The sequence below is a fragment of the Cygnus olor genome, chromosome 13 (assembly GCF_009769625.2).
Source record: "Cygnus olor isolate bCygOlo1 chromosome 13, bCygOlo1.pri.v2, whole genome shotgun sequence".
In the NCBI taxonomy this organism is placed as follows: domain Eukaryota; kingdom Metazoa; phylum Chordata; class Aves; order Anseriformes; family Anatidae; genus Cygnus; species Cygnus olor.
In genome coordinates, this window is record NC_049181.1 from 16,261,578 (window position 1) to 16,273,583 (window position 12,006).

Here is a 12,006-nt window from a genome sequence, read left to right on the forward strand (position 1 = left end):
TAGGAACTTACCTAAATGTGTGTGTAGTATGCAGCTGAAAGTTTTAAATGTTTTTGCTGTTTCTATAAGTCAGTTGCTGTTGTTGTCCTTAGTGTAATTGATGAGGGACATCTGTATAGAACTGTGTATGAATAAATCCCATGTTCTTGAATGTGTTGCAATGGCTGTACATATGTAAGTCATTTTAGTTAATGCACTGCTTAAAAACATTGTACCGTGTTTAGAGGAGCACTGTGTCCTTTCTCTAAATGTATTTGTCTCATGAAGTTGCATTTGTATTACGGTTTGTTTTTATTTCTTACAAAAATAAATGCCTTGCCTTTTTAAAGGAAATGATTGATCTGTTTGTTAATTAAACTCAAAGCAGAACTTCATGTTTTGAAGTATAAATGCATTTAAAGACTCTTAAGTAGTAATCTTACCTTAATGTGATTCCACTTCTTTTACAGAATAAAAACTAGGTGACCTCGCTGGATTCAGAGGGACTGTTGGGTACACAGTGCTGCTTGGTGTCTTTACTCTTGTTTTATGATGATGGTGATTAAGGGGTGTTAAAGTTTAGTACCTTCTGTACATGTTTTAGATTGCTTTTCTTTTTATATAAAAACTATATAAAATTATTATAAAAACTATATAAAACTATTAGTTTTATATAAAAACTAATATCTTTGCTGTGTTTTCTTCCTCCTGGAAGGCCGTCTATCCCTCACTCCTAGGTAAGACTGTCTACAGATTGCTCCAAGCTGAGTTAAAAAGCTTTCTGAGAAGCTACAAAACCTTCCTGCTGGCCTGCTGTAAGAATTGAGTTTGACCTTTGCAGGTGTTGCATGGTAACAGGTGAAGAGACTTCTTCCTGATAGCTTTGAGCAAAGAACCTGCAATCTGTCTGCTGATGGCATTGCTTAAAAATGCTCTTCTGTGCGATTCTCTTTTAATCATAAATTAAGTACTGGGGCAAGGTGTGGTTGCAGGATGCTTGAGGAAGAAGGAGATTCCAGGTGCAAAACTTGTGTTGTTTATATACAAAGCTGGAACTGGTGCTTTAATTTACACCTGTGCTGCAGCAGTCGAATCCTACAATTAAATGCACTTCTGCAAAGCAGATATAAACAAAGTGATACCAGCTAATTTGCTGTTTATTATAAGGCTCTCCAAAATGCTTGGGGATGCCATTTGGGTTGGTAAATTTATGTAAACTGTTTAAATGTGTGCCTGGCGAAGCAGCGTAAGCTATTTTAGCAAGTAATTCTAAAAAGTGTTTGGAGGCTTTTAATGCCATGTGAAAGATGGGGGGGCACTTGCAGAAGAACATACAGAAGGGTAGGGTAGCAGCAGAGAGAGAGGAACTGTTTCTCCTGGGTCAGTTCAGCACCAGGCCATTCAGGCTTAAATCTGAAGTATGAATAGCCCCCAGCTATCCATCACCAGTCAGGAGGGCGGTGAGACCATGAACACTAGGAATGGGCCCAAAGCCAATACCTGTTACCCAGCTGGTGAATCCTTCCCACTGCCCTGTACATCCTAAAAATGGATATCTTCTATGTATGGAGGCCAAAAATATGCCCGACAGTTGGGTATACTCAGTCTTCAGATGTCTGAGAGTCTTTCTTTTATTTTGCTTGGTTTAAATATTCCTAATGCTTTCAGAGAAATTTTTCATTTACCTAGATTACTTGCTTGCATTGAACTGGATTGTTAGCATGTAATGAATATAGCATGGGTGGAATAGATAAAACTAACTTACATCTTGGGGAAACATACTGTCTGTTAGGCAGCATCTTTGCTGAGGGGGATTTAAAACTTCCCTATTGAAGCTAATTAGTGCTGAGGGAGTAGATTGCATGTAGGGTCATTGTAGGAGTATTGCTAAAAGCTTGTGTTTCTATCAGCTCTAGTTTTGAACAGCTCCTGAAATACACTGAATAAAAATACCGATCAGTAAACTTAATTGGAGCTATGCACTGAGGTCAAGCCTACTGTTTAGATGGGAAAAACATTTAAGCGAACTTGCTGTCTTGTTGAGGTTCAGGTTCATATGTGCCAGAAACGTTTAAATACTTAATTCTGCATTGGAGCGGAATTTGAGTAATGTAGTACTCAAATTCTTTGGTGGCGACGTAACTCTGTGCTCTGTTCCTTTCAGTACAGTCACCTAGCAGTTAAAGATGATGGCAATAATTTGAGACTTCATGCACATGTAAAACGGACAAATGCGTCTGTTAATGAAGTGCAGTAACAGAACTGAACCTTCACCATCGCTATTCACGGTGAGAGGAAACGCCCCCAGTGCCTTGCATGTGTCTGCACAGGTCAGTTAACGTGGAGCTGCTGCAAATCCTTGCAAGTTCACATGACTAAATAAAGTGAAGACGAAATGTCTCTGATTACAGGCAGAAGGTGTGTTAATTACAATTTCTCACATGCAATCCAAAGCTTCCATATTCAAGTGTTTTCCTGTAACTTGTGTTGTTTTTTTTTCACTTGGGCATGGTGGAAGAGATGGGAGAAACAAAACAGAGTAACCATAAGAGTAATACACATTTTAACTCAGATCAGAGCCTCATTTCCCATGTCTCTATTCCAGTGGTTTGGGGAAAAGTGAATGCTATTTACTGAATCTTTTTTTCCTCCCCACTTTTCTTAACAAGGAATGGATCTTGGAGCCTGCTCAGCCATGGGAGAGAGGAGCAAGGAATCTAGTGTGAGTAGGAACTGGTAAAATAAATAACAATAAATAACACGGGCGGGGGGGTGCACAGTTAAGTTGTGTATAAGCAGAGTTATCAGGTGCTGCTCTTATCTAATGAGGTTGTTGGCTGGCACACCAGGAATGAAGCAGACATGAACCAAAGGCTGAGGCTGCGATTCTCAAGAATTTGAGGATCCTGCAAGTGTTCTGGGGTTGTTCTGTACAGTCACCCTTACCGGTGAGGCATGGAAGGGAGTTAAACAGGACAAGTGTTTACAGATCTTACCTGAAAAGGGGAAACTGGGGAGAGGATGAAGATCACAGAATCATTAAGGTTGGAAAAGACCTTCAGGATCATCTGATCTAACCGTACCGAGATAAGGGGAGCACATTCTCTTTTAAGAAAATCAAATCCCGTTCTTGGTTTTTATCCTATTCATTCTTCCTTTCGCATAACACTTCAGAATTTAACACTTTCCTTTTGCTGATTCCTTTCCTTTGAACGCTGCTTTTTTGAAAGCAGTGATTTTGTTGTTGTTGTTATGCTGTGATCCAATGTGTGGTTTAAAAAAGTGAGGTAAATATGGTGATTCACAGGTCAGAAATCCTGGTTCTGAAAGGTTGTTGCAATCTTACCTGCTGTTGGAGAATCCTTTAAGAGCAGGTATTTCTTCTATGCCTGTTCTTTTTGCCTAATACTTTGAATAATCAAAAAAAAAAAACTTTGCTTACTGAGTATATGGTTTGTGATCTCAGGGCAAAGTTGTCGTTGGGGGTGGCATGACTCAGAACTTCTTAGGGTTTTACTTTACCTTCAAATCTTTGAAATTAAAACCATTGAATTTTAGTAGTGCAAAATAAAAGGAAAGAGACCCCCTACTTCTGCAATGAATAACCTCCTGAGCGTTGCCAGCCTGGAGCACATTGAGCAGAGAATGCTGGGACAAACAGGCAGATTTATGTGAAAGATCAGTGTCACGCAGATTAACTCGCATAACAGAGTGGGTACATGCTGAGTTTGGGTTCTTTTCAGGTCCTTAATGATCATAGTCTAGCATCAGTTTATAGCCGCTGGCTCCAGCACGTCCTTGGATCCGAAAAGAAACAGGTGCCTGGAAGGGAGTGAAAGCAGGGAGCTGGCTTTCCGTGCTGCTGAGCCTCCGTGGCTCAAGTTCCTTGAGGAATTACTACTCATGGAGGAGGAAGAAGTTTCTCGGTTCCTTCTTCAGCTCAGTGAGCTCGTCTCACAGTGGTTTTAACCACGCATTTTGTAGGTTAATACATCCATTTGACTATAAAATGCTGAGGAGTGCCCTGGAAGCTGTCCGTGTGCAGGTACGAGCGGTGCAGGGTGTCCGTTCGTGCCCTCTCGTGGCTAAAATCCGAATCACGCTGCTGCTGGGGGCTGTCACTAGAGCCACTTCCGAGTGAGTGCTGAGCGTGTGGCCGGCAGAACAGGCAGGCTAAGTGCCAGCAAGCTGCGAGCAGGTATTTTAATGGGCACAGAGGTAAAGTCCAAGTTCAAAGCAGCTCTGGCATTGTTACTGTTTTGCAGAGATTTATAGTGCAAAGGCAGGAGCCAGAAATATCCCCACACAATAACTGCATTTCAGACCTTGAGGACTCTTAGTAAATCCCTAATCCTAATGCAAAATGATTTATTTGGTACTGTTTAGTGCTAAACTTTTAAGTCAGAATCCTTTGCAGTGTTAAATCAGAAAACTCATTACTTTTTTTCAGCTATGTTAATAGCTATAATCTTTCTAATGAAAGCAACTGCACTGGACAGGATTTACCTTCCAAAAAAACCTTTCTGATTGGCATTAAATTTACTTCTGCCCTTTAATTCTTCTCCAGTTAATGGACAGCTGAGAAAGGAATTGCTTTGCCTAGAGAATGTGTCAGGTCAGTGAACTAGCTCAGGGTGAGTCCAATTGCTTTTGGTGTTCAGACAGATCACAAATGCTCCTCCTGACTCCTCAGCCTTCCCCAGGCTTTGAAGCATTAGGAAGCTTAACCAAAATGGGGCTGACTTTATCAGTCAGCTCTGCTTGGGCTCCTGTTTAGTGTTTATCTGAATCTACTGATTTAAGTAGTCATGCAAGATGCTGTTTAACATGGCTCTTTAGCACTTACAGGAGCATAAAAAGTATTTCAGTTTGCTTTTGTGTGGTTTTGAAGGGTAGATTTATTCAACAAGTACTCCAAACTCCTTGCTTCATTACTCCTGGATTTATTTATCACTGCTCTTTGCTGAAAAGCTGGTAGTGCTTCTGAGATTTCTTGGTTGAAAATTAAGCAGCAGCAAAAGAGTATGCAATTTATCCCTAAATTTTCCATTCAAGGAGTTTCCTTTCATGTCTAAATTCTTAGTTTCCTGCATTTCCTATTTCTCAAGGTGTATTGACTTATTTGTATTCCCCCCCTCCCCCATACTCTGCCTTTTTATTTGCTGTTTTTATTTCTGTGTTTTGTTGAATGGCTTTCCAGTCACGGTTGGCTTTTCTGACTGCAGAATCCCAGTTGTGATTGCAGCTTCTTGATATTTAATAAATCCTTAACTTCCAGCTTTTGCTCAGATGTTTATTCACATTTCTTTCTTAATTTTACGGAGCCTTGATTTTGGGAAATGGACCTTTTTGTAGAATAAATATTTTTGAGTAAATTTGGAGTGAAACTGCAAGTAAGCCAAAAGTCTAAAACCTGTTAATATTTCACTTTCTTACTCTTCACACTTCTCACAGTGCAACTATAAACTCACTGGAGTGCAGAGGAGGGGAACGACATGACTTCAAACATGTTTTGCAGAGTCCCCTGATTTCAGTTCTTGCAGCAGAGATTTTTCCTGCTGGATAACTTGGTTCCTTTCTCATTATCTAGTACCACTGATAGTGCTTCTTCAAGCTGTCAGACCATTCCTGCTCCACCACCAAAAAGTTAGGAAAAGGTTTACAGGGAACTGGATAAAATACGATTACACTTACCAGCTGACAGCTTTTGATAAGACAGTCCAAGCACTCCTTCCCCCTTTTGTGTTTGCCCCTGTAAAGCTTTTGCCTCGCTATATGCCGTGCAATTTTATAAAGCCAAAAAGGTGGCTTGTTCTGGCAGGCTTAGCAGGGAGGAGAGCACCTTTTGCCCATTATTGTTCTGAAAGTGGAAAAGGCACTCAGGAGAGGCATTAACGGGGAATCCAGTGGGACGGTGGTGCTGTGAAGGCCAGTGCTGCAACAGGGCAGGGCTGTCCTGCCAGGGCAGTGCCTGGTGAGCTGGGTCATAGCATGGGCTCAAAACTAAGCAGTTCCCTGCAATTTCAGCAAGGAAACTGAAGCAAATGGAGCCTGTGTCTGCCTGGAGCTACTGCCCTGGGTCAAACAGCCTCCTGCACCTGTCTGAGTCTCCCCCCTGCTGCCCCTATCTATATTTACCCAGTGGGAACTTTCCAAGAATGGAAGTGGGAAGATAAATGCCTGCTGGGGCTAAAATTAGCCCAAGCTCCCTGGCCCTTCTCCCTGCAGTGGCATTTCAGCTGTGAGCTTGACAGCCTGCGTCCTTCCAGTTGCGCGGAGTGGATGTCCATCCCTGGCGGAGCAAGAACTTCTCTCTCACCTCCATTTTGCATTCAAACCGTGGGGGAATTCACCATGGGACTGCGGCAGCCCTGCCTGGCTCGGGTGTGAGCGTCACCTACCTCACAGAGGTAAGGCAGCAGCATAGTGATGCGTGGGCAGCGTGGGGTGTTGAAGATCACTTGGTAGCCAGAGCTTTAAAGGTGTGAGTATACTCTGTTCTTTGTGTCATCTTCGGCTCCAGCCTTTTTTGTGTCCACAGATACACGGACAGCTTGCATTATCTGAAGTGTTGAAAGCTCTGACTTCTAGTTTTTTGGATCAAGGAGCATCTGCGAGCTCCTCACACCAGTGTTTACACTGTCAAAGTATTGCCCCTAATCTGTGTCTTCAGGAAATATTACAGTTGGATTTATTTTTCCAGACTATTTTCATTGGAAGTATAACTGTCTTCTTTTCAGATCAAATCTGTAATAATCCCTGACCCTCAATCCCCACCCCCACCATCCCACACATAGCTCCCCCCCCACCCCCCCAAACAACTATTAGCTGTGTCAGTAGAGAGGTTTCCAAAGCCCTAGCACTTGTTATTGGTGTGTTTAAAGAATAAAAGTAATATATAATTCCAAGTGTTTCTCCATAAATGGGTTGGGTTCATTTAACAGGCGGACGTGCAACAGAGCTTTTGCCTTCACTAGCTGCTGTCAAACTTGCGCTCAAACCCAAAAATAGAGCTGCAATGCGAAGGTGACTCGGCACAGGGGAGCTCTCTGAGCTTGCACACCTTGCTATCAAAGGCTGATGTGGGACACGTCTCCTGTGGCTTTGCCTTGCTGCCATCAGATGCTCATTTGCAGAATGGGGCTAATTGCTCTGCGCCCTGCTGCATTGAGGCGGGGGAGACCGAGCCCTCCCGCTGCTGCTGCCTCTCCTGCAGGAAACCCGAGCTGCTGCAGGGCCGCGGTGCTGCGAGGAATTCCTCTGCCCTGCCCGGGTAGTGCGTCCAGCTGCTTGGCTGCCTGTCCCACATCACATCCCTCTCTGTTGGTGCTGCCCGGCCACCCTGAGGCTGGACCCTGCAAATAGACCCTGCAAACACCCCCCAGTATGGGTATAACAAGCTCAGGAACCCCTTTCTTTCCTCCCTGCACAGCCTGCTGGAAAACACACGGATCCTTCCTGCAGCCTTGTTCCTTGAGTAGGCAGGAGAGAGGAGGGAGTTCATTGCACTGAATTTAGATGTCAACACTTCAAGGAATGGCAATGCTGAAAATCCTTGAACAATATGGCTATGTTCATGTTAGCTTCCTCTCTTATTGTGAAATCCAATCCCTTAAAAAAAAAAGTGACTGGGTTGAAAAGTGGAGTTCTTGTTTGTGAGCGTTCTTGAGCAAAACCCAGAGATGCTGTCAGCTCCTAAATCGTGTTTTCTGTAGGCCTCAAAATACCTGGAAATGCAGCTACTAGTGAGGCTTTTTACACAAGCGTTGGCCCATATGAAGCAGAGTTAATTCTGCTACTTGTTCACACGTGGTCTTTCCTCAAGCTCTCACTGGGAACAGCTCGATGGGGTGATTTCTGAGGGTTTTGGGAAAATGGGCAGCTTCATTTACCAGCCGGGTGCAGAGTCCTTGCAAAAGTTTGTGGCCATGCAGATTCCCTCCTGAGCTCTGGGTTTGAGTATCTTGTGAGTGGTCCCATGCCTGTCCCCACCTCTGGGGGCAGCAGAAAAGCATTTAATAGTTAAAATAAAGAGGTCTGTGAGTTCGTCCACGCAGCCTTTGGCCTTCACCAAATTCACCTCTTTTGGTATGTTCTTAATTGCAACGTTTTAAGGGGAGGTGACCCACTCGAGTGCTACAGCGATGTCCTCAGTCTTTGCCTTAATGTGGATCAATCCAGTGTGGATTTCCTCACCTGTGGAGGCAGTGGGATACACGTGTCAGAAACTTAATATGGTTGTTTTTGAGAATATTCCTTCAATAATGTGTAGAAATAACGAAAGGGTAGGGTTGGTGTCAGAGGTAACTGGTTCTAACCCTGTGTTGTTGTCCCATAGATATTGGGCTTTACTGTTTACAATGAAAGTGGTACTCAGGAGACAGACCAAAAAAATGAGCCTAATGGATATCACTAAGATATTCTCCATGCTCCAGCCCAGAGAAGATGAAGAAGGTAACAGAGAAAGCGAGGAGCTGAACCAAGCAGTATCCGAGGATGATTATCAAACCCTTGACAGGCTCCTGAGCCAAGACAGGTACAAGAGGGTCATCAACAGCCGGAGCGGCTGGGGCGTTCCCAGCACCCCGCTGCGCCTGGCTGCCTCCAAGGGCCACCTCCGGAGCCTGGAGGTCCTCTTGGCCCACGGGGCAGAGGTGGACAGCCTGGACGTGAAGGCCCAAACCCCGCTCTTCACGGCAGTCAGCAACGGCCACCTGGAGTGCGTGAAAGCGCTGCTGGAGGCAGGGGCTAGTCCCTCCGGCAGCATCTACAACAACAGCTCGCCGCTGCTCACCGCAGCCAGGGACGGGGACCTCGGCATCCTGCAGCAGCTCCTGGACCACGGCGCGGAGGCCAACGTCCACGCGAGGGTGCCCGAGTGGGCCGCCAACTCCGCCGCCTGCTCTGGCCCTCTGTACCTCGCGGCCGTCTACGGGCACCTGGAGTGCTTCAGGATGCTGCTGCTCTACGGCGCCGATCCCAACTACAACTGCACCGAAGAGAAGATGATCGCGCGCATCAAGGAGCCCAAGACTCTGCTGGAAATCTGCCTGAGGCACGGCTGCCGGCGTGAGTTCATCAAGCTGCTCCTCGACTTTGGAGCCGACGTCTATTTGCCAAAAGTCACGGTGGAAAAGATGCCACCCGGTAGCGAGGGCCTGGAGCTGCTGCTGCAGGCGAGAGGTAATCTGTGCATGTGGCACCAGGGCTGGAAATTAGCACCAATTTTTGTTTATTTGGGGGCAAGTTGCTTTGGATTCCCCTTCCATTTAATTCTGTTCCCCCACAGAGAGGGGGAGATCAGCCTGGGCAAGGCTTTCTTGCAAGCTTTGACCCTCTTTGCAGCCTCACTTGAGAGCATGGCTCTCTCTAGGCTTACATTCTTGAATATTATTGCCATTTTATTCTGAACGTTTCTTTCTTTCTCCCTCTCCCCCAATGACGATGGTGTTCACACACACAAAAAACACCCACAAAAAAGGTGCTGATACTGAACACCTTAAGAGAAGGATTTAACAAATTTACAGAGAACAGGTCCACCACCGGTGATTAAATGATGGCTCAGATACACATGCTGCCCCAGGAAACTCCCAAAAGAAATTGCTGGGATTTAGGGGAGTGTATCATGGCACGGCTTGCTTCTAATGTCCACCAAATATCCTCAGTTCCCCCTGCTGGCTGTTGTTGGAGACAGACTACCCAATTAGGGGTCTTTGGTGTGACTTGGTGCAGCTACTGCATACATTTATGTGGTTACAGTCGGACTCACCTTGGCATCTGCTTTTCATAGATATTTCTAGAAGCTTCCTAAAGGAGCTGCTTTAAACGACTGTCCTCACTGCTGCTGGGGCTGATCTGGAACATGTGGGAATTTCCACAGCCTGGTATTTCCACTTAATATAAACCTTTTGGGTTAAACGCTGCTTTTCTTTGTTCTTCTCATTTCTGCTGCAGCTTTCCTGTGCTGCCTAGGTCCAGGGAAATGGCACTTTTTCAGTGTAATATTGGAAGATTTCCTTTCTATGTGCCCAGCTCCCACAAAACATGTGCCACAAAGCTTGTGGCTGACTGCACCGTGTGCCCAGCCCCAGCAGATGCTTGGTTTGGGTGCATCAGCGCTCCCTGTGCTGACAGCACACGAGCTGGAGGGGAGCAGGGTTGTGTGTCCTGAAGCTCTGCAGTGATGGTTTTGTTTTTCCCCCTCTCCTTATGCAGCTCATCCCAAATCCTTGATGTCTCAGTCCAGGCTGGCGGTGAGGCGCCTCCTGAAGCAGGCTGGCCACGCGCAGGCCCTCGGCGAGCTGGACATCCCCCCGGTGCTGGTGAGCTACCTCCGACATCAGCTTTAGCAGGGACACACCATGGAAGATGCCTGCCCCAGAAACGTGCCCAATGCCTGAATTAAAAGCTGCTCTGATGCTGCCATTGCACAGCACGAAACGGATGTGAATTTGCGACCGCAAAGTACTTTTGCTTACAAAGTCTCTCTTGAAACGCATCGCCTGCCTGAAAAGATAGTGAGAGGAGTGGGAGAGCAAACAGAAGCCTTCAGCTCCTGCTCTGTGCCAGGCGTAGCAGAGTGACAGCAGAGCAGGATCTGAGCAGACCTGCAGGTCTTTCCCCACAGCGTGGCCTCAGCGGCGCGTAAGACCCATCTCCCAGAGAGGTTCCAAGGTGCTTCCTCTGTCTTGCAGCCTGGCAAGGTCAGCAGGAGGCTGCATTCAGCCACAGTCCGCTGCCCCAGTGCTCTCATGTGGCTGTCACCTCCTCCGTGCCGTGCCTGGGGTGCTCCTGAGCCCAGGGGGACACCAGTGCAGCTCCCCCATGACCACACCTGTAGGTGACTCAGGCAAGGGCTGCAGTAAGTATTCAGAGCCAAAAGTCCCCGATGCCCAATCTCGCACCTCCCCTTTCCAGCGCTATCTTTAAGCATCATTTTCCCCTCCTCAGAAGTGGTCATGTTACTGCTGAGGGGCTGGGGTGTCTGTCTGGGCTGGGTGCCTGTGACCGTGCAGGATTTTTTTTAATGTATGCTAATATTCTTATTAAACTGTTGTGATCTGTTTGGTAAAATATTGTTTAATTGGTATCAGAAGAGACTAAAACCCCGGCTGACATCATCCAGAAGTGACAAAGAGACTGACTGCTGCAGCCTGGGCCATCTTTAGGATTTAGCAGCATCTATCCCCTGTAGTTTGTTCACTCCAGTGTCGTTGTACCTCAGAGGCAGAGGGAAGCACACACCATAAGGTGCCTTTGGGAGCTCAGGGTGCGGGGTTTGCTGTGGGTTCCTGGCAGCTCTTGAACTTCTGCACAATGTCAGTGTGCCATCAGCTCTGTGCAGGTCGCTGTTTGTAAACACAGGCATGCCCTGCATTATTTATTGGTTCCCAATCTAATTGTTATTTCAGAGGTTGTGGAATCTATTAATTAGTGTCCATTAGGCTGCAGGAAGCCTCCTGGGAGAAGCATCCAGGCCCCCTGAGCTCGGTGTGCTTCAAATTGGCCTGGAAAAAGCATTGGAAATCACTCTGCAGGGAGTAATTGTGCGTCAGCTGCGAAACAGGGCTGCCTGATCTAACGGGCCCTGTTCTCCTCAAGACGATATGAAGCAGCCTCTTCTCGGGGAAGGCATTAACACCACGAGCAGTTGTTCCTCTACCCAGTGGCAGCACATCCCCACAGCCCTGGGAGAGCCGAGTGCTCTGTGCCCTCTTAAAGTCAACCACTGCCAGGGGATCCAAAAGAAGAGCCCTTCTGCCTGCTCCCAGTGCAGGCGTGCGTGCACAGAGATGGGGACTGGGGCAGCAGGAGGGTTGGATGCCCTTGACCTCCAAGGCAGTGGTATTGTAGCTCTGCCTCCTGCTGGGTGTGCTGGTGTAGCTGCATCAAGGCGCTTAGCAGGTGCTATGAACTGGTTTCCTACCTATTTTGAATGCATTTCTATCTGATATGATCCAACATCCTAGGAAGCGTGGTTTTATGGAGGCTTTATAAAAGTGCAGATTTTTATCATGTCTGTAGGCT

The 12,006-nt window shown here is 46.4% G+C and overlaps 1 protein-coding gene across 2 annotated transcripts; it reads left to right on the top strand.

Moving 5' to 3' along the window:
• The first annotated feature begins 5,436 nt into the window (after positions 1-5,436).
• Positions 5,437-11,046, top strand: ASB12 (ankyrin repeat and SOCS box containing 12). 2 transcript variants are annotated; one of them, XM_040572799.1, is made up of 3 exons: positions 5,437-6,389; positions 8,318-9,162; positions 10,195-11,046. In XM_040572799.1, exons 2-3 carry the CDS (start codon positions 8,340-8,342, stop codon positions 10,326-10,328), a joined length of 957 nt encoding a protein of 318 aa, XP_040428733.1. In that variant the 5' UTR covers positions 5,437-6,389; positions 8,318-8,339; the 3' UTR covers positions 10,329-11,046. The 2 variants fall into 2 exon arrangements, with proteins under 2 accessions (XP_040428733.1, XP_040428734.1); XM_040572800.1 differs by lacking the exon at positions 5,437-6,389 and adding an exon at positions 6,426-6,463.
• Positions 11,047-12,006: the final 960 nt, after the last annotated feature.